Raw genomic sequence first — 27948 nt, forward strand, 5'->3', positions numbered from 1 at the left:
AACAACTCTAAAATTTTAAGCAGAAGGATGGTCATAATTATATTTTTAGAAAGACCAATTATGTTACAATGTAAAGGAATTAGGACAGTGTTTAATGGGAGTGAGACTGAGCAAGAGATTACTAATAATTTTAATCAGAGATAAAAATGTAAACTAAGGCTGACAGAACAAGGCGGCTGAATAGGCTAGAGGAAAAGGACCAAGGAAAAAGTATTTAAGCTGATTCCCAGGTTCGTGATTTGAATTGGGCTAAGCTACCAAGACAGGAGGAAGGAAACTCTTATACTTCAGCTTTGAGGAGAAACTTAGTGCCTTCATTCACATATTTATTCAACAAATATCAAAGTGTTCACTGAATGCAAAGTGCTATGCTAGATGCCAAGAATGGTGAATGAGCCCTGGCTGCGAACCAAAGGGTCACCGGTTCAATTCTCAATCAGGGCACATGCCTGGGTTGCAGGCCAGTCCCCCAGTGGGGGGGGGCACGTGAGAAGCAACCACACATTGATGTTTCTCTCCCCCCTTTCTCCTTCCCTTTCCCTCTCTCTAAAAATAAATAAAATCTTAAAAAAAAAAAAAAAGAAAGAAAGAATGGTGAATGAGACAGACATGGCTCCTGACATCATGGAGTTTATTCACATCCTAGAGGGAGAATACAACACACACAAAAGAATACAGAGCAAGCTCTGGCTGGTGTGGCTCAGTGGGTTGAGTGCCGGCCTGCTATCTGAAAAGGTCACCAGTTCGATTCCCAGTGAGGGCATATGCCCGAGTTGCCCACCAGGTGTCCAGCTGGGGGCCTGCAAGAGGCAACTGATTAATGTGTCTGTCACACACAGATGTTTCTCTCCCTCTCTTTCTCCTTCCCTCCCCCCTCTCTAAAAATAAATAAATATTTTTAAAAATTTTTTTTAAATAATAAAAAGCCCTGGCTGGTGTAGCTCAGTGGATTGAGTGCTGGCCTGCAAACCAAAGGGTTGCCAGTTCAATTCCCAGTCAGGGCACATGCCTGGGTTGCGGCCAGGTCTGCAGCAGGGGATGCATGAGAGGCAACCACACACTGGTATTTCTCTCCCTCTCTTTCTCCTTCCTTTCCCCTCTCTCTAAAAATCAATAAACAAAATCTTAAAAAAAGAATCTTCTGTCACTCCATATGGTTTGATGAGGTAACAGTTAAGCTGAAACCTAAAAAATGTGAAAGAGAAAAGTAGCTGTCAGTCCAAATAAAGAGAGGGGCTCAAGTTCAATGTTTGGTACTGAAGTTACTGCTAGTGCAATAAGAAACAGAAGTAGACGATACAGATCAGGGAAGATATAAAATGGTCTTTGTTCACAGATGACAAAATCATATATGAAGAAAATGTGAAAAGAATCTCAAAATAACTCTTGGAACTAATAAGTGATTATACCAAGGTTGCAGGATAAAAGGTTACTATACAAAAGTCAATCGTATTCCCATATACCAACAATGAAAAATGGAATTTTAAATTAAAACATAATAGTATTTACATTAGCACTAAAAAACAACAAAATACTTAGGTATCAATCTAATGAAATATGTATAAGAGCTACGAGGAAAATATAACACTCTGATTAATAAAACAACTTAGAACTAAATAAGTAGAGACATATTCCATGCTCATGAACAGAAGACTCAATATTGTCAGTATATCAGTTTTCCCCAACTTGATCTACAGATTCAATGCAATCCCAATAAAAATCTCAGCAAGTTATTTTGAAGATATCAAGAAACTGATTCTAGGTGACAGAATAAACAGTAAAACAAAACAAAACAAAACAAAACAAAACAAAAAAAGGAAGAAACCGATTCTAAAGTTCATATGGAGAGTCAAAACACTCAGAAATAGCCACATGGTATTAAAAGAAAAGAACAAAGTTTGAGGGCTGACAATACCCTACTTCAAGATTTATTATAAATCTACAGTGATCAAGACAATGTGGTGCTAATAAAAATAAGAGACAAAGCACATCAATGGAACAGAACAGAAAGCCCAGAAATATAGCTACATAAATATAGTCAACTGATCTTTGAAAAAGGAGCAAAGGCAATTCTGTGTAGCAAAAATAGTTTCTTCAACAGATGGTGCTGGAATAACTGAACATCACATTAATAAAAAATGGATCTAGACAGACCTTATACCTTCACAAAAATTAACTCAAATATAAAACTATAAAACTCCTAGAAGATAACATAGGAGGAAAACCTAAATGATCTTGAATGCAGTGATGACTTTATAGATACAACACCAAACACATAATCCATGAAAGAAATAACCGATAAGCTGGACTTTACATTAAAATTAAAAACTTCTGCTGTATGCAAGACAGCATCAACAGATTTAGAAGACAAGCCAGCCTGGGAGAAAATAATTGCAAAAGATCTATCTAATAAAGGACTTACCCAAAATATACAAAGAACTCTTATAATTCAATACCAAAATATCCCAACTATAAAATGGACCAAAGACCCTAACAAACAGGTCACCAAAGAAGATATACAATTGGCAAATAGACATATGGAAAAATGCTCCACACCATGTCATCAGGGAAATGCAAATTACAACAATAAGATATCACTCCATGCCTATTAGAATAAACAAATCCAGTACACTGACAGCACCAAAAGCTGGGGAAGGTATGGAGCAAAAGCAACTCTCAGATATTGCTAGTGGGAATGCAAAATGGTACATTCATTTTGGTAGATAGTTTGGCAGTTTCTTATAAAACTAAACATATTCTTACCATATGATCTAGCAATCACATTCCTTGTTTTTTACCCAAAGGAGTTGAAAACTTATGTCTACACAAAAACCTACACACAGATATTTATAGTAACTTTATTCATGATTGCCAAAACTTGGAAATAACGAAGACATCTTTCAGTAGTTGAATAAATTGTGGTATATCCAAACAAGGAACTTTTTTATTCAGCACTACAAGGAGTTATCAATCTACAAAATACCTGGAGAACCTTAAATGTGCATTACTGAGTCAAAGAAGCCAATCTGAAAAGGCTAGACTGTACAATTCCAACTACACAAAACTACGGGGACCGTATAAAGATCAGTGGTTGCAGGAATGTGAGAGAGAGATGAATAGGCTGAGCACAGAGGAGTTTTAGTGCAGTGGAAATACTCTGACTTAGAACGATAGATAAATGTCATTATAATTTTATTCAAATCCATAAAATGCACAACACCAAGCATGAGCCCTAAGGTTAATTATGGACGTTGGGTGACTATGATATGTCAATGTAAGGTCATCCTTGCTAAAAAATGTAACATTCCTATGAGTGATGTTGATACTGGGGGAGGGTATGTGTATGTGGGGTAAGATTAATGAAATATCTGTGTATCTCACTCTCAATTTTGTTATAATCCTGAAACTGCTCTAAAAAAGGTCTTGAAAAACACACACATATACAGGGTCCAGCAGAAGTAAGTCCTGCTTGAGTGCTTAGAAGGGTAATAAATATTATGGGTATAATAATTGATAGTTTTCATTTGAACATTTCACCTAAAATGTCATATGGTGTCCTTAAGTGTGATATTGTTATGTTACAGAATTACATGCTTATGATTTTGTAATAAACATTCTTGTAATACAAAAGGGGTGTTATTTGTGCCAGCCTGTGTGTGTGTGGGGGGGGCAAAATAATACAAGAGATCAAGGGGAAGCCTGTAGATTAAAAGAGGCTTAAAAGTCTATCAACCAATCACAATACATGGATACTAATTCAAACAAAGGTTTGTAAGTTTTAAGATAATCAGTCAAAATGAACACTGACTGGATAGTTGATAATGCAGGGATGGGGAAAAGTAGGCTTACAGTTGGAATACACAAAAACATAGCTTACTCTTTTATTATTATTATTTATTGTCCTGGTCAGGTAGCTCACCTGGTAGGAGCATCATCCCTATAGCAAAAGGTTGCAGGTTCAATCCCTGGTTGGGGCATGTGTGGGAGGCAGGCAATTGATGTTTCTTGCCCACATCAATGTTTCTTTCTCCCCACCCCCCTTTCTCTATCTCTCTCTCTTCCCCTTTCTCATTAATATCAATAAACATCTTCTGAAGAGCATAAAAAAATTTTCAATGCAGCCCTTTGAACACCCCACTAAATAGTAGGTTAAAAAAAATTAGTTAAAGGCTCATGGTCACAATCAAAAGAATGGGAGGCAAAACTACAGGCAACTGCATTTCAGCAGCTAGAGAGCAGATAGCTAAATGGTGGCTTGACTTAATTCTCCACTCTCTTCACTGAACAAGGCAATAGCAGGACAAGCCTAGAAGCAAGACAATTTCCACCAAGGAATCCCAGAGAGACTGAGACTCAGCCTCCACACAAACAAAATAGGAATAATTTCTCTATCTCCCACCAGGTTATTGTGAGAAACAAAATAGGAACGGCAGGTGAAAGTGCTTTTCAAATTGTAAAGAGTGCTCTAAGAGTATGCAATAAAGGAGCCTAATCATTACCTTGCCAAGTCATCACCCCAAGGAATCGATCGGCTAATTCCTGAGGGAAACTCCAATGCTCCGGAAGGCATAGTGTTCCATCAGGTCTTTCAGAACACAATTTCTCCAGGTTAGTAATCAGCACATTCAGGCAGATGTTGACCAAAGAGTAGGGAGACGCCTCCTCCTAGCAAACAAATCCCCGAACAAACTTTGTTAGAATACATGTACAAAAATTCAACATAGAAGTGGTCATGCCATACATAAAAACTACTTGATGAGTACATCTGAAAACACATTCTCACACTGGCTGGTGTGGCTCAGTGAACTGAGTGCCAGCCAGCAAACCGAAGGGTCTCCAGTTCGACCCAGTTAGAGCACATGTCTGGGTTTTGGGCCAGGTCCCCAGTTTGGTGCACCTCAGATGTAACCGATTAATGTTTCTCTCCCTCCCTTCCTCTCTCTATAAAAATAAATAAAAATAAAAGCACATACTCGGTCTAGTATTTTGTAAGTAATGAAAGCATTTTATTCCAACTGTTAACTAAACAGAAGATTTCACCTGTTTTACCTTGAAAAATAAATTCTTGCCCTGGCTGGTATGGCTCAGTGGATTGAATGCCAGCCTGCAAACCAAATGATCACAGTTCAATTTTCAGTCAGGGTACATGCCTGAGTTGCTGGCCAGGTCCCTAACAGGGGGCATGTGACAGGCAACCACACACTGATGTCTCTCTCCCTCCCTTCCCCTTTCTCTAGTAATAAGGAAGATCTTTAAAAAAGGGAAGGAAAAGAAAGGGAAAGGGAAGGGGAAGGGGAAGGAAAGAAAAATAAGTTCTCTCATTTCTTTACTTATCACCTGTTGTGTGCCGTGCACTGAAAATTCAGGGATGAGTAAGATTTTGTTCTAATCCCTTTGAAGCTAACAGTTTAGTGGGAAATACAACCAAGAAATTTGACAATCTCAGTACAACATAAAGGACTATTCGAGCTGAGGTCACATGATCATTCATTCAACAAATACTAATTTAGGGAGCATTGAGATCTCACTTCCTGGCATGTTGTCAGTTTGGGTTAAATAAATTCTTCCTAAAATTTAAAAAAAAAAGAAAAAAAAAAAAAAGAATATTAGCCCTGGCTGGTATGGCTCATTGGACTGAGTGCCGGCCTGTGAACACAAGGGTCACCAGTTCAATTCCCAGCCAGGACACAAGCCTGAGTTGTAGGCCAGGTCTCCAGTAATGGGTGCACAAGAGGCAACCACACATTGATGTTTCTCTCCCTCTTTCTCCTCCCCTTCCCCTCTTTCTAAAAATAAATAAATAAAATCTTAAAAAAAGAGAATATTAACTCAGTGATCACTATGTGCCAGAGGACAAGAAGGCCTGCCTATTCTTACCCTCAAAAGTGTCCACAGTGTAAAAGTCTGCTACACCCAGGGCGCTGTAAAAGAGTAAAAACTGACAGAGAAGTGAGACTATATAGGTACATGACCCTTTTTCCTCAAAGACAGAGATGGATGTGTTCATTCAACAAATATGTGAAAGCATGTATTAGACATGAAGAGACCATTATAAGCCAAGTAGAGACTGCCATCTTTGTCAAAGACTTGAATATGCAATAATTAATTGATCTCCATACCACTTCCAAATGATTAAATTCCCTTCATGGTCCAAAGTATAAATTACTCCTTTGCAAATACCCTCAACTCCTTCTTCCCTCCTCCATTACACTCTCCAGACAAAACACCATCCTGGAAGAATTTCACTATCTGCCTTTTTTTGGTGGCAACACCCAACAGCTAATCATCTATGAAGAGAGGAAAGATTCACACAACACAGTGTGTCATGGCAAATTCATAATCATTAACATAAACAAACTCTAAGTAGCTGAAAATCCTACAAGGTCTCTTTAGAAAGAACACTCTTCCACCATAGGGCAAGAATTCTTTTCAGCCCTGGCTAGTATGGCTCAATGGATTGAGTGCTGGGCTGCGAACCAAAGGGTCGCAGTTTGATTCCCAGTCAAGGTACATGTCTGGTTTGTGGGCCAGGTCTCCACTACGGGGTACTCAAGTGACAACTACACATTGATATTTCTCTTCCTCTCTTTCTCCCTTCCTTCCCTTCTCTAAAAATAAATAAAATCCTTAAAAAAACTTTTTTTCATGCCTTCTACTTGTTCTTCAAACGCATTTTTTGTGCCAAAATCACTGATTCACATCACTGAGAAAAATGAAGTCATCTCACTGTCAAACTTAGCTGGAAGCTGCATGCATATTTTCTTTATTCTTCTCTTACACGGAAACTTCCTTGCAAAGACCAACACTGCCACACATGCTGACTGAATGTCATCCTCTTTCCTTGGCCCCTCCTGTTGTTTCTTCATTCATACATACATCCTCAAACTCTCCTTCTCAAATGGATCATTTTAACATATAGTTTTGCTCTACTATTTGCCTAAAAAACAAGAAACCCTCTGTTGACCCCCACATCCTCTTCAGTTACTCCGCTTCATAACCAAATTTCTCCAGTAAGTTTACTCTACATGCCGTAATCACACTCCTCCTATTCATTTCCTTTTGTTTTAATTGAAATATAATTTACATATACCAAAAAATGTACTTTTTGATGTATAGCACAGTTGTGTACCATCATCAGAACAAGGACAGAATACCATTCCACGACCTCAAAAATCTCCTAGTGTCCCTTTGTAGACCACCTCTCCCACCAACTCCATCTAACCACTTATCTGTGTTCCAAGTTCCGCCTTTTCCAAAATGTCATATAAGTGGAACCACACAGTAGGTAAGATGTTCAAAGCTGACTTCTTTCACTTCACATAATACATTTGAAATTCATCAGTGTTGTTGCAATTTTTTTCTAATTCATTCCTTTTTATTACTGAGTATACCCTACATGTACCACAATTTTTAAATTTACCAACCAAAGAGCATTTTGGATTGTTTGACATTTTGAACAATTTTGAATAAAGCTGCTTTATAAATATTCATGTAAAGATATGTGTGAACAGTTTTCATTTTTCTTTGGTAGCTACCTAGGGATGGGATTCCTAGTCATTGGAATTCCTACATGTAAGTACTTCCTACATGTAAGTGTGTATTTAAGGAAGTGCTAACCTGTTCTTTCAAAGAAGTTTTTACCATTTTGTATTCCCCAAAGAACATAGCAAAGTTTCAGTTGTTCCAAATCCTCACCAGGTAAGACTTCATGTCAGAAAAAGAGCCAGGGACCCTGATTGAGCACCAGTCTGTGAACCAAAAGGTTGCTGGTTCGATTCCTGTTCAGAGCATATGCCTGGGTTACAGGTCAGTTCCCCAGTTGGGAGACAATATATCTCGCCCTTTCTCTTTCCCCCTCTCTCTAAAAATAAAGAAATAAAATCTTTATTTTAAAAAATTATTTTAAAAAGAGCCAAGAAAGAAACAAACAACAAAAAAGAATTCCCTCAGTCAACAGACTTCTACTTGGGTCTCAAAAGCCAGAACTGCTTCATATGACCATGAGAAAATGGAGATTATGTTTCCTATGGGTAATACCTATAGATCTATCTTCCTGGCCACTATTTCTCTACTCAGTGGTGTTCAGTTCTTTACAGTCTAATTGTATATTGCCCTTTTTTAATTTTATATTTTATTTCTTTAATTTAAATACATTTATTTGATAGTGTTTCAATAACTCCATCTTCTGAAGTCTCAGAGCATTTAATTCTGTTAGCTGTTGATCATTACTCATGGAGGTTTGTGTTTTATAATTTAAGGTTGTGAGCTGGTCTTCAATAGGATTTTATCTGTAGAACTCCTATGAAAGCAGGTCACATCAGAGATAGTCTGCTAAATGCTAGCTACCCCAGGGGCATTACCAGGAATCACTTTGAAAATTTCTCAGCTACAAATTTCCTGAATCAACCAAGAAATAAATGTCAACTAAAACTCTGTGTGTGAGAACAAGCCTATGATAACAAATTTTTAGGAGACATTTTCTCATTCAAAATCCAAGCCAAAACTGGCAAGATTCCTTGTTTCCCTTTCCCATAAACAGACTTTTAAATTTATTTATTAAGATTTTATTCATTTATTTTTTAGACAGAGGGGGAGAGGGGAAAAGGGAGAGAAAGAAACATCAACGTGTGGTTGCCTCTCACGCATCCCTGCTGGGGATGTGGTCCACAACCCAAGCATATGCCCTGACTCAGAATCGAACCGGCAACCCTTTGGTTTGCAGGCCAGCATTCAATCCACTGAGCCACACCAGCCAGGACCAAACAGACTTTTTTAGATCTACCATTTCACTTAAGTATAGCCAGCCTCTGTTAGCCCATGTTAGACAGGTAGATACACACACACACACACACACACACACACACACGCAAAAGTAGGTTTACAGTTGTGAGTATGTGAAATGCAGCATTTATTATCTACTAATTATTGTATTACTTATTTGTATTACAATGGTAAACCCATTGCCCACCCTGTATTTGCAAAGAACCTATCTCCAAATAATGACACAATTCAACCCACTACAAATGATTTCCTCAGCTTTCTCCCCTTAAGGTTACCTTGGGCTGGCTGGGTTCCCCCAAACACTTCTTTAAAATTAGCCCTATCCCGACTGGCGTAGCTCAGTGGATTGAGTGCGGGCTGGGAACCAAAGTGTCCCAGGTTCGATTCCTAGCCAGGGTACATGCCTGGGTTGCAGGCCATGACCCCCAGCAACCGCACATTGATGTTTCTCTCTCTCTCTCTCTCTCTCTCTCTCCCTCTCCCTCTCTCCCCCTCCCTCCCTCCCTTCCCTCTCTAAAAATAAATAAGTAAAATCTTTAAAAAAAAATTAGCCCTATCTTCTTGCTATAGACTAAATGGTCGTGTTCCTCCAAAATTCTTATGCTAAAATCTAACCCCAATTTGAAGGTATTTGGAGGTAGAAACCTCTAGGGAGTGAGTTAGGTCATGAAGGTGGAGCCCTTGATTGAAATTAGTATCCTTACAAAAGAAACCCTAGAGAGCTCTGATGTCCCATCTGCCACATGAGAACACAGCAAAGAGATGTCCATGAACCAGGAAGAAAGCTCTCACCACACACCAAATCTGCCCAAATCTGCCAGACATAAAATCTGCCAGCATCTTGATCTTGAATATCCTAGCCTCCAGAACTGTGATAAATTTCTGTTGTTTAAAAGTCACCCAGCCTACAGTATTTTGTTATAGCAGCCCAAGTGCACTAAGTCACTTCTGGTAGGTCTTCTGCATGTAGGGGTGGCAGGCAATAGCTGGTGTTACTGGACATGGAGTGGTGCATTATTGTGTTCTTACATACCCCATCCTTATTATCTTTGTAAGTAGTCCATAATTAAGCTATGGTTGAGTCATCCATATTCTAAATATGACATTTGTTTCCTGCTGCAAGTATGACTGTTAAACCTCCCAAATAAATTTCTAATCCATTACCTTCTTTCTAGCTCTACTAGCAATTCCTAATCCAAATTACTACCTAGAATACTGAAAAACTGCAAATTAGTTTCTTTACTTTTGCTCCTAGTCCTTTCCTAATGCATCTCTACCCAGAGTCTAGATTCATCATTTCTAAAATATGTAACTCTCCTGATTAACGCGTTTTAATGGGTACAAGGTAAAAAAGCAAAACAGAAAACTATTTCTATATGCAACCAACAATTGGAAAATCAAATTTTTAAAATCTTACAACAGCATTATTAAAACTTCAAATATAGGCCCTACTCAGGAAGACAACAAAAATCTATACTCAAAGTAGCATAACTTACAATAAAATATCAGACATGGTAAGAAGCAGGAAGAAAAACAAATCAGACAACAGAAAGAGATCCAGAAATAACTGAAATGATATAACTGGCAGACAAGAACATTAAAACAAATACTGTAATTCATGGGTATAAAGGAGAACATAGACATAAGAAGGCTGATAAATACAGAATCTCAACAGAGAAATGGAAGGTCTAAAAAAGACCCAAAGAGAACTTCTAGAGTTGAAAAATATAGTCTAAAATAAATAATACATGAGATAACACTTTCAAAAATTAGATACCACAAACTTAGAGATCAGTAAAGTTAAAGGTAATGCAAAAACAAAACAAAACAAAACTAAGCAGAAACAAAAAAATGAAGAGAAGCATAGAGTCCCAAGGGGCAATCTTAAGCAATCTAATAAAAATGTGTAATTGAAACACCAAAGAGAGGAAGTATTAAGGAAAGAAAAAATATTTTAAGAAGTAATGGTCAGAAGAGATAATATCCTATACATGGAATGTATAAAATTGTTTTCTAGTTTAATATTTATTTAATTACACAGTTAATTCACTGGATACAAAGAATAAAACAAATTTGATTGCTTCTTTAAAAAAAAGTCAAAACATGGTCAAACCAGATTCAAATACAAACCCACTAATCCCAGAAGCAAAATTAAAAAAAAAAAAACAAAAAACACAAAAACATGGCAAATGCCTAAAAACCAATGACAAAGAGAAAAATATTTAGATGAATTTGTATGGACACAATTTTTAAAAAAGGTATGATCACTAAATTTTTATCAGAAGCAATGCTAGCCAAAAGACAATGAAATAACATTTTTAAAGTGCAGTAGGGAGAAAAACTAAGTGCAATGAAAATATTTTTCAAAAATAAAGGTAAAATAAAGATATTTCCAAATAAAAGTATAGACAAATTTTCATCAGCAGATTTACACTATAAGAAAAGTTCAGCCCTGGCTGGTGTAGCTCAGTGGATTGAGTGCCAGCCTATGAACCAAAAGGTCACCAGTTCGATTCCCAATCAGGACACATGCCTGGGTTGCCAGCCAGGTGCCCAGTAAGGGGTGTGGGAAAGGAATCCACACATTGATACTTCTCTCCCTCTCCTTCTCCCTCCCTTTCCCTCTATCTAAAAATAAATAAAATCTTTTTTAAAAAATAAAAGGTCAATGTTCTTTAAGCTGAAGAAAAATGAAACAAGGCAAGTGTTTAGGATCTAGAGAAAAAGAAAGAATGCTAGAAAAGGAACATGTGAATAAATACAAAATTTTTATTTCCTAATTTCTTTAAGAACTGATTAATCAAGGCAAAAATAAAAATAGTATATTGTACAATTTATAACATGAAGAAATAAATATTATACAATATCATCTCAAAAGCACAAAGGAAAGGCTAAGAGGAGGGAAATAAAGGAATACTCTTATAAGGTAAAGTGATATGTTTAAAAGTAGATTGTGTTAAGTCTTTGTATGATAGAACCTAGAGCCATATTTCTCACTTTTTGGACTTAGGACCCCATTATAATCTTAAATATTGGGTTATGTCTATCAACATTCACTACATTGCAAGTTAAAACTGTTAAGTGTCTTTAAAATACACATTAATTCATTTAGAAATAATACATGTTAAAAGACCAATCTTATGTTGACAAACATTTTTTTTAAAAAGCTGAATTTTCAAAAATAACATTCAAGAGTTTAGTGACAAGAGCAGCACTGTTTTTACATTCTTGCAAATTTTACAATGTATGACTTAAAAGGGAAATAATGGAGTCTTAGGGACCCCAGAGATTCTAAGGCTACACTGTAAAAATTGTCATCTTTGAATGATCAATAAAGAAGGAAAGAAAAGGAGAGAAACAAAACTAGTAAGATAAAATGGAACTTTAAAAATATTCAATTCAAAAGAAAACAAGAAAGGCATGGCTAGTGTGGCTCAGTAGATTAAACATCAGCCTGTGAACTGAAAAGTCACCAGTTTGATTCCCAGTCAGGGCACATGCCTGGGTTGCAAGCCAGGTCTCCAGCTGGGGACATGTGAGAGGAAACCAATCGATGTCTCCCTTCCACATTGATGTTTCTCTCCCTCTATCCCTCATTTCCCCTTTCTCTAATAACAAATAAAACCTGTAAAAAAAAAAAAAAAAAAAGAAAGAAATCAAGAAAGGAAGAAACACAACAACAAATAGGACAAACAGAACACAAATAACAGAGACACTTATACCCAACTATTTTGATAGCTACGTGCATTCTAATTTAAAAGGCACAGCTTAGACCAGGCTATGGCTCCCCCTCTTCCTAGTCCCTACTCCCAATGGCCCTCAGGGTGTAAGGTCCAGGGGGACCCCAAGAGTAGGAGGAAGGGAGAGCAGGTGTGTGGGTGCAGGTGTCAAGTGGAGTATGGGGCAGGAATTGGAAGGAAAAGTTAAGAGCAAGGATAGGCCCAGGAGCAATGATGTCCAAAGAGGAAGAAGCGATAAAAAATCTCAACATGGAAAACGCCGACCAGAAAAATGAGGGGGAAAACCTCAAAAGAATGAAAAGGAGCAAGATGCTAATAAAGGATAGCCCTTGGCTCTCCCTTTGGAAGCTGGTGAATATTGTGTGCCTAGAGGAAATCGTAGGCAGTTACATGTAGGCAGTCTATCCTGCAGCACAGGCAGGACTTGAGTCAGAGGCTTGGAGAGCCATAGGCAAGGATGAGATAAAATACAGAAAAGAACTTCTGGCCAAGATGGAAGCATAAGTAGACACACTGTGACTCCTCGCACAACCAAAAGAGGGACAACAAATTTAAAAACAAAAAACAACCAGAACTGACAGAAAATTGAACTGTATGGAAGTCTGACAACCAGGAAGGGAGTTAAAGAAGAAACATTCACCCACACTGGTAGGAGCGGTGGAGATGGGCAGCTGGGTGGAGAGGACTCAAGGCAAGGCAGTGGCTAGAAAACAGGTGGCTTGCAGACAGGGCAGTCCCACATTCATGGGCAGATAAACCGGAAGGAACAACTAGGGAGCAAGACAGCACAACTTAGGGTTCCAGCACAGGGAAATAAAGCCTCAAAGCCTCTGACTGAAAACACCTGTGGGGGTCGAGCTGGCAGTGAGAGAAACTCCCAGCCTCACAAGAGAGTTCGTTGGAGAGACCCACAGGATCCTAGAATGTACACAAATCCATTCACCCAGGAATCAGCACCAGAAGGGTCCAATTTGATTCTGGGAAGTGGGGGAAGTGACTGAAAACCAGCAGAGAGCACAGCAAGGGCACTATTCCCTCTTGGACCCCTCCCCTACTCCCCACATATAGCCTCAATGTAGCAACTGGGTTGCCCTGCCCAGGTGAACTCCTAAGGCCCTGCCCTGTACTGCGTAACAGGCGTGCTAATACAAAACAATAGAAAACAATACAAAACAAAACAAAACAAAAATAGCCCAAATGAAAGAATAGATCAAAGCTCCAGAAAAAAATGCAACTAAGCGATGAAGAGATAGCCAACCTATCACATACGTAGTTCAAAACACTGGTTATCAGGATGCTCCAGGAACTCACTGGATACTTCAACATCATAAAAAAGACCCAGGCAGCAATGAAGATTGCATTATGTGAACTAAAGAAAAATCTACAGGGAACCAACAAGTGACAGGAAGGAAACCAGGACTCAAATCAATGGTCTGGAGCAGAAGAAACAAACATTTAACCAGAACAGAATGAAGAAACAAGAATTCAAAAAATGAGGAGAGGCTTAGGAACCTCCAGGACAACTTTAAATGTTCCAATATCCGAATCATATGGGTGCCAGAAGAAGAAGAGGAAGACCAAGAAATTGAAAACTTATCTAAACAAATAATGAAGGAGAACTTCCCCAATCTGGCAAAGGAAATAGACTTCCAGGAAGTACAGGAAGCTCAGAGTCCCAAAGAGGTTGAACCCAAGAAGGAACACACCAAGGCACTCAATAATTACATTACCCAAGATTAAATATAAGGAAAGAATCTTAAAAGCAGCAAGAGGAAAGGAAAGAGCTACCTACAAAGGAGTTCCCATTACACTATTAGCTAATTTCTCAAAAGAAACCTTGCAGGCAAGGAGGGGCTGGAAAGAAGTATTCCAAGTCATGAAAGGCAAGGACCTACATCCCAGATTACTCTATCCAGCAAAGCTATCATTTAGAATGGAAGGGCAGATAAAGTGCTTCCCAGATAAAGTCAAGTTAAAGGAGTTCCTCATCACCCAGCTCTTATTACATGAAATATTAAAGGGACTTATCTAAGAAAAAGATCAAAACTATGAACAGTTAAATGACAACAGACTCACAGCTATTAACAACCCAACTTAAAAACAACAACAACAACAACAACAACTAGAACAGGAAGAGAATCACAGAAATGGAGATCACATGGAGGGTTATCAGTGGGGGAGTGGGAGGAGGAGACGGTGGAGGGGGAGGGGTATAGAGAATAAATAGCATAAATGGTAGGTAGAAAATAGACAGGAGGAGGTTAAGAATAGTACAGGAAATGTAGAAGTCAAAGAACTTATATATACGACCCATGGACATGAACTAAAGCGGGGGAAGGCGGGTGGGAGGGGTTGTGAAAGGGAATAAAGAGGGGGAACAGAACAACCTGTAACAGCATAATCAATAAAATATATTTTTTACGATTTTATTTATTTATTTTTAGAGAGGGAAGGGAGAGAGAAAGAGAGAGAAAGAAAGAAACATCAATGTGCGGTTGCTGGGGGACATGGCCTGCAACCCAGGCATGTGCCCTGACTGGGAATCGAACCTGCGAAGCCTGGTTCACAGCCCAAGCTCAATCCACTGAGCTATGCCAGCCAGGGCCAATAAAATATATTTTATAAAAAGAATACCGGGCTGCGAACCAAAGTGTCTCAGGTTCGATTCCCAGTCAGGGCACATGCCTGGGTTGCAGGCCACGTCCCCCAGCAACCGCACATTGATGTCTCTCTCTCTCTCTCTCTCTCTTTCTCCCTCCCTTCCCTCTCTAAAAATAAATAAATAAAATCTTAAAAAAAAAAAAAAAGAATACAAAAAGGATGGAGAAGCTGAGAGGGCTGACAGAAATGCTAATGAGCAAGCAGTTCAGTCATAGCCTAAAGGCACTTAGCACTGACACCCTACTCCCATTACCAACACAGTGAGTTTTGTTTTTCTAAGATATTACTTATTTTTAGAGAGGGGAAGGGAGAAGGAGAGGGAGAGGGAGGGAAACATCAATGTGTGGTTGCCTCTCACGTGGCCCCCACTGGGGACCTGGCCCACAACCCAGGCATGTGCCCTGAGTGGGAACTGAACTGGCAACACTTTGGTTCATAGCCCATGCTCAATCCACTGAGCTACACTGGCTGAGTTTTGTCTTATGCCTGAGAAACTTCATGTCTTCTGCTTTGAAAACCCCTCAAGTTAACAGGAGGATACATCTGCTTCCTAAACTTACATATTTGTGACATACCTTCCTTGTAAATCTATGGCTGATACTTGCTTCCTATGAGTCTCGTATTACCAGGTTCTAAATGAATGTGTTTTGGTCCAATTTATAAGTTTGTGTCAGCAGGAGAGTTTTACATATTGCATGGAAAAATGCTTATTACATATTGTGAAGTTAATAAAGCAGTTCAAAAGACAAAAAATAATAAAAAATAAAATTCAATTCAATTCCATTAAAAATAAAAAATGAAATGAAATGAAATGAAATGAAATGAAATGAAATGCAAATTGTCAGACTGGATAAAAAAAAGTAAGCCCTTGCTGGGTAGTTCATTTGGTTAGAGAGTCCACCCAATATGCCAAGGTTGCAGGCTCAACCACTGAGTCAGAGCACATATAAGATTATCAGTCAATGAATGCATAAATAAGTGGAATGACAAATCAGTGTTTTGCTCTTTTTTCCCTTCCTCTCTCTCTCTAAGATCAGTAAATAAAAATTTTTAAACATTTTTAAAAAAGTAAGACTGCTTTTACAAGAGATATGCTTTAAACAAAAAGAATACTACAAAGTTATTAAACTAACTTAACTTAGAATACTTAGAATACTACTAACTTAGAATACTACTAAGTTATTAAACATTAATCCTAAGGAAGCTTGGGAGTGATTATGTTAATGCCAGAAAAAGAATGCTGCACGGCAACATTACCAAAAATCAGGATAAATGTCTGGCTGGTGGGGCTCAGCTGGTGGGAGCACAGTTCCTTCTCTCACACCAATGTTTCTTTCTCTCTCTCCCTCCATTTCCCTCTCTCTAAAATCAACAAGCATGAAGCCCTGACCAGTGTGGCTCAGTTGTCTGGGTACTGGCCTGCAAAATGAAAGGTTGCTGGTTCTATTCCCAGTCAGGGTATTCGCCTGGGTTGTGGATTCCATCCCCAGTAGGGGATCAGTATGAGAGGCAACCAATTCATGTTTCTCTCTCAAATGGATGTTTCTCTCCTTCTTTTTCCCTCTCTCTAAATAAAATAATAAAATCTTTTAAAAAAAATAAGCATGTCCTTGGAGGGTGAGAGTGAAAAAAAAAAAAAAGATTGATGCTTTAATGATAAAAGAGTCAATTAAGATGTAATTCCTAAATGTATACACACTAACAGCTTCAAAACTCATAAAGCAGCCCTGAAAGATGCGGCTCAGTTGGTTGGTCATCGTCCTGCAAAGCAAAAGGTTACTAGTTTGATTCCCTGTCAGGGCACATGCCTGGACTGCAGGTTTGGTCCCTGGTCCAGGTGTGTACCAGGGGCAACAGATCAGTGTCTCTCTCACATTGTCTCTCCCTCTCTTTCTCCCTCCCTTCCCCTCTCTCTAAAAAAAAATAATAAAATCTTTTCTAAAAATTCATGAAGCAGAGGCAAAAATACACAATGAGAAAGTAATAGTTTCTTTAAAAATGTTAGAGAGAAAACTGGAGAGATACACACAAGAAAATGAATCTGGAACCATTTCAAATACCACATACAAAAATAGTATCAAAATGGATCAAAATTTATGAAGCAGAAACTGAAAAGAGAAAAATCTGTAATTACAGTAGGAATACTCATCTTCAGTAATTGATACAAACAGGTAAGAATATAAACATTATCAACCAATTTGACCTGACATTCATAGAATACTCTATGCAATTGCAGAAAAGATTCCTTTTTAAAGATTTTATTTACTTATTTTTAGAGAGAGGGGAAGGGAAGGATAAAGACAGGGGGAGAAACATCATTGTATAATTGCCTCTCATGCACCTCCTACCAGGGACCTGCAACCCAGGCATGTACCCTGACTGGGAATCGAACCAGTGACCTTCTGGTTCGCAGGCCGGCAATCAATCCACTGAACCACACCGGCCAGGGCATATTCCTCTTAAGTATGTATGAACATGCACCCAGATATCTAAGCCATAAAACCAATCTCAATAAATGTACATGGATTGAAATCAGAGTATGTTTCCTGACAACACAAAAACATTAAAAGTCAACTGGGGGTAGGGGGATATAAGGGGACTAAATTGTAATGGAAAAAATATAATAAAGAGTTTTTAAAAAGTCAAGTAACACATTTATGACAGCATGGATGGACCTAGAGAGTTTTATACTAAGTGAAATAAGTCAGAAACAGACAAATACCATATGTGGAATCTAAAGAGCAAAATAAATGAAACAACAAAATAGAAACAGACTCATAGGTACAAAAAATAGAATGATGATTGCCAGAGGGGAGGGGGGTTAGGTGGCTGGATGAAAAAGATGAAGGGTACTCACAAAATAGTCCCAGGGATGTAATAAAGTACAGCATAGGGAATATAGTCAATAGTCACAATATGTATGGTAACAGATGGGTACTCAAAATATTAGGAGGAACCACTTTGCAAAGGACATTACTATCTAACCACTATGCTGTACACCTGAAACTGATATAAAATGAATGTAAACTGTAACTGAAAAATAAAAATTTTTAAGACCAATATTAAATAATAAAAAAAAATCAAAACAAGATCTGTAGAATATCCAACTATTGGGAAATTAAGCAATACTCTTCTAAATATCTCATGGGTCAAAGAAAAAACCATAATAAAACTTAGGAAATATTTTGAATATATAAAAATTTATGGGTGTTAACCAAAGCAGTGTAAAAGCAGTATGTAGAGCTCTATATATATAGCTAAAAGTATAGCTGTAAATACTCAAAAAAAATTTAAAAATGACCTAAGTATCCACCATAAAAAAAAGAGTAAGTTAAACCCAAAGCAAGCAGAATAAAGGAATTATAAAAAATTTTTTTTAAAAAGATGTGCAACGGATATAAAACAAAGCCAAAAGATCAATAGTATTAATATTAAATCCCTAGGTACAGTACAAGACCAAGAGAAAGAGAAAATACAAATGACCAAAACCAGAACAAAACAGGGAATCATTACAGATCCCATATGCATTAAAGGATAATAAATGAATTGTATGGACAATTTTGCCAATAAATTGGATAACTGGGTAAAATGGACAAATTCCTTCACCGACAAACTACAAAAACTGGCAATCTGTAAGTGTACACATTTCAGAATGTTATGGCTTCTTGATGAATTGATGCTTCTATTAAGTATAATATATAATTAAATTCTTCCCCAAGAAATACACATAATTAAAAACCTTTCCTCCCTGGCCCTGGCTGGCGTAGCTCAGTGGATTGAGCGCGGGCTGGGAACCAAAGTGTCGCAGGTTCGATTCCCAGTCAGGGTACATGCCTGGGTTGCAGGCCATGACCCCCAGCAACCTCACATTGATGTTACTCTCTCTCTTTCTCCCTCCCTTCCCTCACTAAAAATAAGTAAATAAAATCTTAAAAACAAAACAAAACAAAACAAAAAAAAACCTTTCCTCCCCACCAAAGAAATTAAAATTCTCAGTGGCATCCCTGGTGACTTCTATTAACACTTAAGTAATAAATAACACCAATCCTCCACATACTCAAAATTTAATAGGAACTAACGCGTCCCAATTCATTTTTTGAGACCAGCATTATCCTGACACTAAAACCAGAGTATTTTTAAAGAGCAATTCCCTCATAAACGTGAACGTAAGTAAAAACATTTAACAAAATATTAGCAAACTCAGTCCTTAACCGATATGGCTTAGTTGATTAGGCGACATCCCCCAAAGCGAAAGGTTGTCAGTTCCACTGTGGGTCCGGGCATGTGCCTGAGTTGCGGGACATGTTTATCTCACACACAGATGTTTCTCTTCCTCCCTTCTCTATCTAAAAATAAATAAAACCTTTGAAATATTAACTAAATGTGAAATCTCATAAAGAAAATAAACGTACATGGGACCTGACTCACAAAATACACTGGTCTTATCTTTCTTCAAAAGAATCTTGTATTTAGCCCTGGCTGGTGTGGCTCAGTGGATTGGGCTCCAGCCTGAGAACCGAGAGGTCACAGGTTTCGATTCCTAACCAGGGCATATGCCTGGGTTGCCCACGTGGTCCCCAGTTGAGGGCATGTGGGAGGCAACTATTCAGTGTATCTCTCACACATTGATGTTTCTCTCCGTTTCTCTAAATACAAAAAAGGCACTAGTAAATCAAGTACACCCTCAACCAGAATATTTCTTTCCCTCTGTACTAATTTTTTGGGTTGAGCCATCACTCGATGTTTAGTTCTAAGAGGGTGTTTGTTGTAGAATGTGGAGTCTGACATAATATCTGATGTCAAGTTCAAATTCATAAGCAGATAATCGGATTTACTTTAGAAATGCTATACTACTTAAAACAACAGTAGGCGCCAAATACTCTTTTGGCTTGCATTTTGCTCCCAGTTTAGTTTAAAAGGTATTCCAGGTTAAAAAAAAAAAAACAAACCACCGTGAAATGGAAAGAATTTCAGTCTTTGGAGTTTCCAGTTCCCCCAGTCTCAGGAGGGTCTTCTGGTGACGGTCCCCCGACCAGAAGACTCAGGTAGTAGGGGCCAAGAGATCACCGCCTCTGGGGAGTGCCGCGTCCGCGATGCACGTGGGGAAACCGTCGAGGTTTGAGGCATTTGCATTTGCGTTCATTACGACAGTAAGCACCACCGTCCCCTACGGGGCGGGCCTGACGCCATGCTCAGCACTTACGTCTAACCTCACCCCACAGGGTGAAACAGCTACAGCCAACAGGGGAGTCTTAAGATCTGAGGTGGTGACCGTCCAAGGTCACGCGGGAAGCGGGACTCGCTCTCGCGTAGCCTCCACTCACCTGCTCAAGGTCACCGCGATCTGCCCTGAGGCTCGGACGGGCAGACTCCCCAGGCGGGAAACTCCCCTCAAGTTTGCACTTCCCCGACAACGACGGGAGTCTAGCGGGAGCTCAGCCTCTTCAGGCTTTACCCCCCGTCAGCCCAGCGACCCAACAAATGCCTTCGCAAGGTCCCCGACGACCCGCCGCGACCTCCGGGATCCCCGCACCCTGCCGTGGTTCGCCCCGCCGTGGTTCGCATCCCCGACCGCGACCCAGCGCTCACCAGCACCACGCAGCGGCCCAGGGCATCCTTCTGAGCGTCGGGAGGGACGATGGTCACCGGAGAGAGGCCCGGGTGCAAGAAGTGAACCATGGCAACTACGGCCGGCGAGGCGTGAGGAGAGAGCGGGCGTCGAGCGGGAGCTCGAATTCCACAGGAGGTGGGGCGAACCGGTTCCGGGAGGCTGCTGAACCGCGCCGGGTCCGAGCGCCGCGCACGCACCGTCTGCGCGGGTCCTGGTAACCAGGCTTTTGAAACGCCCGGCGTAGCGACGCGCACGCGCCGGCGCCCGCAGCCGCCTCACCCTGCGCCCGCAGAGGTCGGCCCTCCGCAGACCCGCCCCCAGGAGGAGCCCTCCCCCTTCGGCCCGCGGACCACCACTGCACCCTATCGGGGCCGGAGGGTCCCTCCTCACCTACCTTGCGCTCCGGAGCCCGCTCTCAATCCTGACCCCAAACTCGCGCAACTCCGGCTCAGCCCTGCGATCTCAGCCTCCTTCGGCCCTGCACCTCGAGGCTTGTTCATACCTCATTACTATTCTCTTGTCCCTCAGAGGTGTGTGTGCCCTCTATCCGCTTGTATAGTTAGGAAGTAGAACATGTATTTTTAATACTTGAAAATAAATTTTTGGCCCTGGCAGGTGTGGCTCAGTGGATTGAGCGCCAGCCTGCGAACTGAAAGGTCGGTGTTGGGTTCCTGGTGGGGGCACATGCCTGGGTTGTGGGCCGGGTCCCCAGGTGGAGGCGCGTGAGAAGCTACCAATTGATGTCTCTCACAGGTCGATGTTTCTTTCCCCCTTTCTCCCTCCCTTCCCCTCTCTCTCTAAAAAAAATAAGTAAATATAATCTTTAAAGAAAAGAAATAAGATCCCTGGCTGGTGTGGCTCAGTGGATTGAGTGCAGGCCTGCGAACCAAAGGTTCGCTTGATTCAATTCCCAGTCAGGGCACATGCGTGAACTGTGGGCCAGGTCCTTGGTGAGGGATTGGAGAGAGGCAGCCACAGAAGGATGTTTTGCCCCTTTTCCTTTCCTTCCCCCTCTCTAAAAATAAATCAGATCTTTTAAATATATATAACTAAATATATATATATTTTTTTAAAGTTCTCCTAAAAATCTGGCAACAGCACCTCTCATATCAGTCCTCTGTTTCAACTCCTGCTTACATTAGATAGCTCAAATAGCAGAGGCTCTTTTAACCTCTTAAGTAACAAAATGAACTAAGCTTTCTTGTTCCCTAAAAAGTCCCAAGAAAACCGTTATAACTTGCTCCAAGAGAACAATAAATTACTACACTTTAGCTAATCAAAACGAAAATCTGCCTCGGAAGAGGATAGTTCTGGGCCCTGGGTTTGAATCCTAGTTTGGGTTGCCACTTTGCCTCCTTACTAACTTCTGAGCCGTGGGCAAGATTCTTAAATACTTCTGAAGCTCAACCTCCCAAAGCAAAATGGGATGAGAATTCCTCACTTCTCGAGGTCGAGGTCGATGTGAGGATTAAATAAGATAATGTATGTAAAACACATGACAGTGCTTACAAAGCAAGTCCTTGATTAGTGGATTCAAATGTTAAAATTATTTTTCAAGTACAAATAACTGCAAAATACTTTTCTTTCACATTTATTCTTTTACTTAATCCTCATAAAAAAAATTCTGGGATGTAGATATCTCCATTTTATCCATAGAGAAACTGAACACCTGAGAAGTTGTGTAGACAAATTGTTTTACTCTCCTGATGAGTGGAAAATCTGGGAGTCAAAATCGAGTTTTCTAAACTCCAAGTCCAAATCACTATTTTTTATTTTTTAAGTGGACTATTTCATAATCTCCCCTCTGTCCTCAAACTTTCAACACCTCCTCTCCCCACCGAACTCTCAACTTCCTCTTTCCCTGAAAAGAAGAAAAGCAACTGTGCTGGTTTGGGCAGCACATATACTATTATTGGAATGATACAGATATTAGCATGGTTGCTGCACAAGGATGATGTGCAAAGTTGAGAAGCTTTAAAAGGAAAGAAAGAAAATATCAAAAAGGAATGTCTTAAACCTCCACTATTACATCTACCCACCAGTATAGGCTCTTTGTCTTTGCATTCCTCCCATTACTATGAACATTTTTGCTCTTATCTAAGGCCAACCCCTGGACTTGTGCACTGTCTCATCCTCTCCTGCTTGTTGAAAGACATCATCCAGCAATAACCATTTTTTTCTCCTGCATTATCACCATTTCCCTCTTTTTTGGATTATTGCCACCAGCATATAAACAAGCTGATATTTTCCATAATTAAGTAACAAAAGAATGCTGCTTTTTCTCTAATTTCCCTATTCAGGTATTATCCCTATACCTCTACTACCTTGCTGTCTCCAATTTTTCTCCTACCAATTTCTTACCTACCCACCATTCCACTAAACCATTCTTGCCAAGAACTGCCATTCCTCATCTTATTTGACTGTTCAGCAGCATTTGACCCAAATGGTCACTTTTTTTCCCTAAAGTTCTCTATTTAGCTTCCAGGACCCATCTTGACCTCCTCCTCCCCATTGCTTCCTCTTTCTTCTTTCTTTCCCTTCTCCTCCTGCCTCATGGGCTGCTCCTTCTCATCCTCTGGATCCTTTACCACCCAGACTCTAAATATTTGTGTACCCCAGGGAGCTATCCATTCTCTTTTACTTGTGGTGATTTTATCTAGTTTCATAACTTTAAAGTCAATCTATGTGCTCATATACTCTTATTTCATATGTCTAGCCTATAGCTCACTTTTAAATTTCAGAGTCATATATCCAGCGTCTATTCAACATGTTCACCTTGTTATCTAAATGGCCTTAATGTATCAAAAGTAGACTCCCAATGGTCTCCCCTCAACGTGCTTTTCCTACCAGTCTTACCCAGTGCAGTTATGGCAACCCCTTCCTTTCAGTGGTTTATGATAAAAACCTTGGAAATCATTTTTAACCCCTCTATTATTCTCATATCCCATATCCTTTTAGGGAATCTTGTTGGCTCTATCTTCATTTTTTAAAAATTGATTTTAGAAAGAGGAAAGAGAGAGAGAGAAACATCAATTTATTGTTTCACTTATTTATGCATTCATTGGTTGCTTCTTGCATGTGTCCCAACTGGTGATGGAACCTACAACCTTGGCTTATTTGGATGATGCTCTAACCAATTGAGCTATCTAGCCAGGACTTGTCGGCTCTGTCTTCAAAATATATTCAGAGACTGTCTATGTCTTACCTCTCCTATCACTGCTATTCAAGTCCAAGCTTCTGCCATTACCTACTTGGATTTTTACAGTATTCTCTTGTCTGGTTTCCCTGTTTCCACTCTTGCTCCATTAATATCTACTCTCAACATAGGAACTAGAGTGATCAATTTAAATGATCATGTCACTCTCCTGCCCAAAACTCTCTAATAGCTTCCCATCTCACACAGAATTAAAAATAAATAAATAAATAACAATAATGCTCTACAAGGTTCTACATAATCTGTCTTCTCTATGCCCTTCCCTCACCTCACCTTCTGTCACTCTTTCCTTTTCTTATTCTACTCCAGCACTATTGGATTCCTTGCTATCCTTATGGAAGACTCTTATTTCCTTCAATTTTTTAAAAAGATGTTATTCGTTTTTCAGAGAGAGAGTAAGGAAGGGAGAAAGAGAGGGAGAGAAACACTGATGTGTGAGAGAAACATCAATTGGTTGCCTCGTGCATGCCCCCAGTTGGGGATCTGGCTCACAACCCAGGCATGTGCCCTCACAGAGAAACAAACCAGCAACCTTTTGGTTCACAGGCCAGTGCTCAATGTACTGAGCCACACCAGTCAGGGGTTAGTTACTTCAAGTTTTGCTAAAATGTTGCCTAATCAATAAGGACTTCCCTCACTATGATGCATTAAATGGAAATCCTCACCATCAGCACATCCTCCCCATATTTCTTATCCCTTTTATCCTGCCTGCATACTTAACACTATTTGTCATGCTATATATTTATTTTATTTCTGTTTATTTTCTTCCTCTTCCCACTAGGAAAAAAACTGTAAACCACAGGAAAGCAAGGACTTTGTTTTGTTGTATCCCCAGGCTTAAAACAGTGCCTAATTTATGCAAGGTGATTGATAATATTAGTTTAAAAAATACATACAATTGTTAACTGGAACAAATGAATTGTAGCAGTTGGGGGAAGTTTCCCTCTGAAATCAGACATGGTTGCATCTATTTAGAGAGGGGCAAGTTTTGGAATAACCTATTCCTCTACACTTTCCTTCCATAATCTCCTCTGTATCTATCTCATACCTATTCTCCAATTTCCCCTTCAGTCTAACAAATCATTTCTGAGGATTTAGTTCATGCTCTTAATTGGCCTGTTACCAGACTCATTCCTTCCAACCTTCTACCTAAAACATAAATCTGATCTGTTCTCCCCAGTATAAAACACTTGCATGGCTCCCCATTGTCCTCAAGAAATGAGAAGTAAACAACTTAGAATGGTTTCAGATGGGCCTTCATGATCTTGACTCCTGGTTACCTCTCTAGCTTAAACCATCAGTATTCTCATTATAACCTTTCTTTTGGTCATTATGTACTGAAATTGTTTCAGTTCTAGAAATATACTTTTGTATATTCATTGTTGTCCACTCTGGCTCCCTCTAATAAGTAATTCCCATTAATCCTTCAGGTCTCACTTAGATACATACAATTAAAAAATACATACAATTGTTAACTGTTAATTGTTAATTGTCACTTCCTCTAGAAAGCCTTCACATGTGTAACCCACCCTCTTCCTGCCAACTCTATAGAATAGGTAGGATAAGTATGGTGCAGATACAGATAAATTGGGAAGTTTAAGGAAATTAAACTTCTGAAATGAAGTTAGAAAACAATAGTTGAGATCTCTTTAAATCATGGTTTGAGTTCTTTAAGAACTTTGCATAAAATTTTTCTTTATTGATTTTACAGAGACAGGAAGAGAGGGAAACATCAATTGCTTGTTCCACTTATTGATATATTCATTGGATGGTTCTTACAGTGCCTTGACCAGGAATTGAACCCCACAATCTTGGTGTAGCAGGAAGACACTAATCAACTGAGCTACCTGGCCAAGAGATGAACTTTGTAAAGTTTTTAAAGCTTTGTTACCATGATGTACAGGGAAAGATCGAGCTTTAATGTCAAAAATCCTGAATTCAAATTTTATCTCCACCTCTCCTTTAGGTAGTTACTTAACCTATGAGCTTCAGTTTTCTCTTCTGGAAAATGAGATAAATAATATTAAACTTGCAGAATTTCAAAAACTAAGAGACTGTCTAACCCCTGATGTGTTATTTTTGTCTTCTCAGATGGGATGCTTTCTAAGGGAGAGGGTTCTGTCTTTGTCTCTTTCTGGGCATAAAAACACAAACCTTAGCTGTGAAGATTTGTGATTTGTGTTAGCTTTGGTTTATTTCTCCCAGTGTAGTGATCAGCAGTAAAACCTTTATTGTAGAAAGGGCCTGCCCAGGAAATGAAGGAACTGGAACCTTACAGGGGTGTCAGCAGCCCTAAACAGGAAAGGGTTAAGAGGACTCCCTGGAGGATCATTGGGAAACAATCAAGTAATGAACTTGAAGAGAAAGGGCTCTTGGGGAACCAAATTAACTAGGGAAATGGTCCCCTGAGGCTATTTCATAGATTCTTGCTGTCCTTACTTAAGTCATCACCAGTAGGCAGAAATGAGTAAAATAAGGACAAGTGATACGTATAAAACTAAATGCATATGCAGGTATTTAAAGGATTGTCCTGACCCTGGCTGGTGTGGCTCTGTCAGTTGGAACATGGTCCCCTACCCAGTCAGGGCCTGTACTGGGAGGCAACTTATTGATGTTTCTCTTTCTTCCTTCCTCTCTCTCTAAAATCAATACATTTAAAAATTTTTTAAATAAAATAAAGGATTGTCCTTTATTCTGACATGATGTCTTCCTATTTATTAGTGTTAACAATTTTTTTAAATGAACTTACTGTGAGCCCTGTTGGGAGAAAAAACCCTTCTGCCAATTTAGGTCCAGTTGGTGGATCTTGAACTAACTGACAATAAATAAATAGGAGAAAAGCTTATTTCTAGAAATACCCTATAGAAACTGGCTCCAAGAACACCTGGAGGTAAAGGTTTATATGCTGCTATGATAAAGTAGGAGAGTGGTATAGAGTTTCCAAGGATTGAAGGTTCTGATGAGTGTTGTTTATACCATCATTTTGGAATGTCCCGGTGGCTGCGGTCAGTGCCTTCCTGACTGAAGATCTCCCTGAAGGCACATGGGGTTTGTGGCAGCTGATTCACGTACAGATCGGTTCTAGTCAGATAAGGGATGTCAGATAAGATTTATTTCTGTAACTTCTGTAACTTAGATGTTTTCACATTGAGGTGATCTCTATAAGGAGTTTCACTTTTGTGGGTTGTTGATCTCTTTAGCCCCACCCAAGAAATTTTCTTCCCAAATGTGTAAAATGGTACATTTTATTGTGGGGCCAATGAGGTCAAAAAATTGTAAATTTGGAAAGCTGTCAATGGGGTCAGTTCTTCGAGATAGGCCAAAAAGGTGTGTGGAAATAGCCTTAATAGTTAAATTGGATTTTTTTCCCTTTATAGCTCAGGTTTAAGAGCATAGATTTCAGACTTGGCCCCTGGCCAGGTATCTTGGTTAGAGTGCCACGCCAGTACTCGAGGTTGCAGATTCCATCCCAGTCGGGGCACATACAAGAATCAACAAGTGCATAAATAAGTGGAACAACAAATTGACGTTTCTCTCAAATCAATAAACAAAAGAGGTTTTTTTAAAAAAGAGCATAGACTTCAGAGTCTGATAGACCTGAGTTTTCTGTGTGACTATGACACCTCCTAGCTTGTGCCTATGGCAAAATTATTTAATAACTCACAACTTCCTTATCCACAAAAGAGAATAATTATCTTCTTTAGAAGGCTGTTGCAAGGCTTAAGTAAGAAAATACACACATTTGCACATTAAAAAGGCTTAGCATAGTGTTTGCCTTGATAAATTGTACTTTTTGGCTACATTGGAACTCCAAGTCAGCTATTGGAATTGACTCAATATCTAGTGGTATTTGAAATTGTAGACCCTTTGCAATAGTACCTGGTTCATAGTGCTAACTGATTGACCCTGTTAAAGAAAATCCAGAGGTACAAGATCACTTG

General features: G+C 39.4%; 1 protein-coding gene and 1 non-coding gene across 2 annotated transcripts in view; one reads left to right on the plus strand and one right to left on the minus strand.

The window, feature by feature from the left end:
* The window catches only part of ZYG11A (zyg-11 family member A, cell cycle regulator), a 52702-nt gene extending 31714 nt beyond the window's left edge, over positions 1 to 20988 (minus strand). The window contains exons 1-2 of the mRNA XM_045856600.1: positions 20772 to 20988; positions 4500 to 4665 (exon numbers count right to left, since the gene is read on the minus strand). Of these exons, the coding sequence (XP_045712556.1) occupies positions 4500 to 4665; positions 20772 to 20861 (256 nt within the window). The 5' untranslated portion in view covers positions 20862 to 20988. The remainder of the gene's footprint in view (positions 1 to 4499; positions 4666 to 20771) is intronic.
* A 1687-nt stretch (positions 20989 to 22675) lies between these two features.
* On the plus strand, positions 22676 to 22779 carry LOC123831757. The gene has a single exon (XR_006787954.1). It is a non-coding gene; the product is annotated as a U6 spliceosomal RNA (small nuclear RNA).
* The last annotated feature ends 5169 nt before the right edge of the window (positions 22780 to 27948 follow it).

Source organism: Phyllostomus hastatus, unplaced genomic scaffold (assembly GCF_019186645.2).
Source record: "Phyllostomus hastatus isolate PE091 unplaced genomic scaffold, TTU_PhHast_1.1 phas_contig_147, whole genome shotgun sequence".
Lineage (NCBI taxonomy): Eukaryota > Metazoa > Chordata > Mammalia > Chiroptera > Phyllostomidae > Phyllostomus > Phyllostomus hastatus.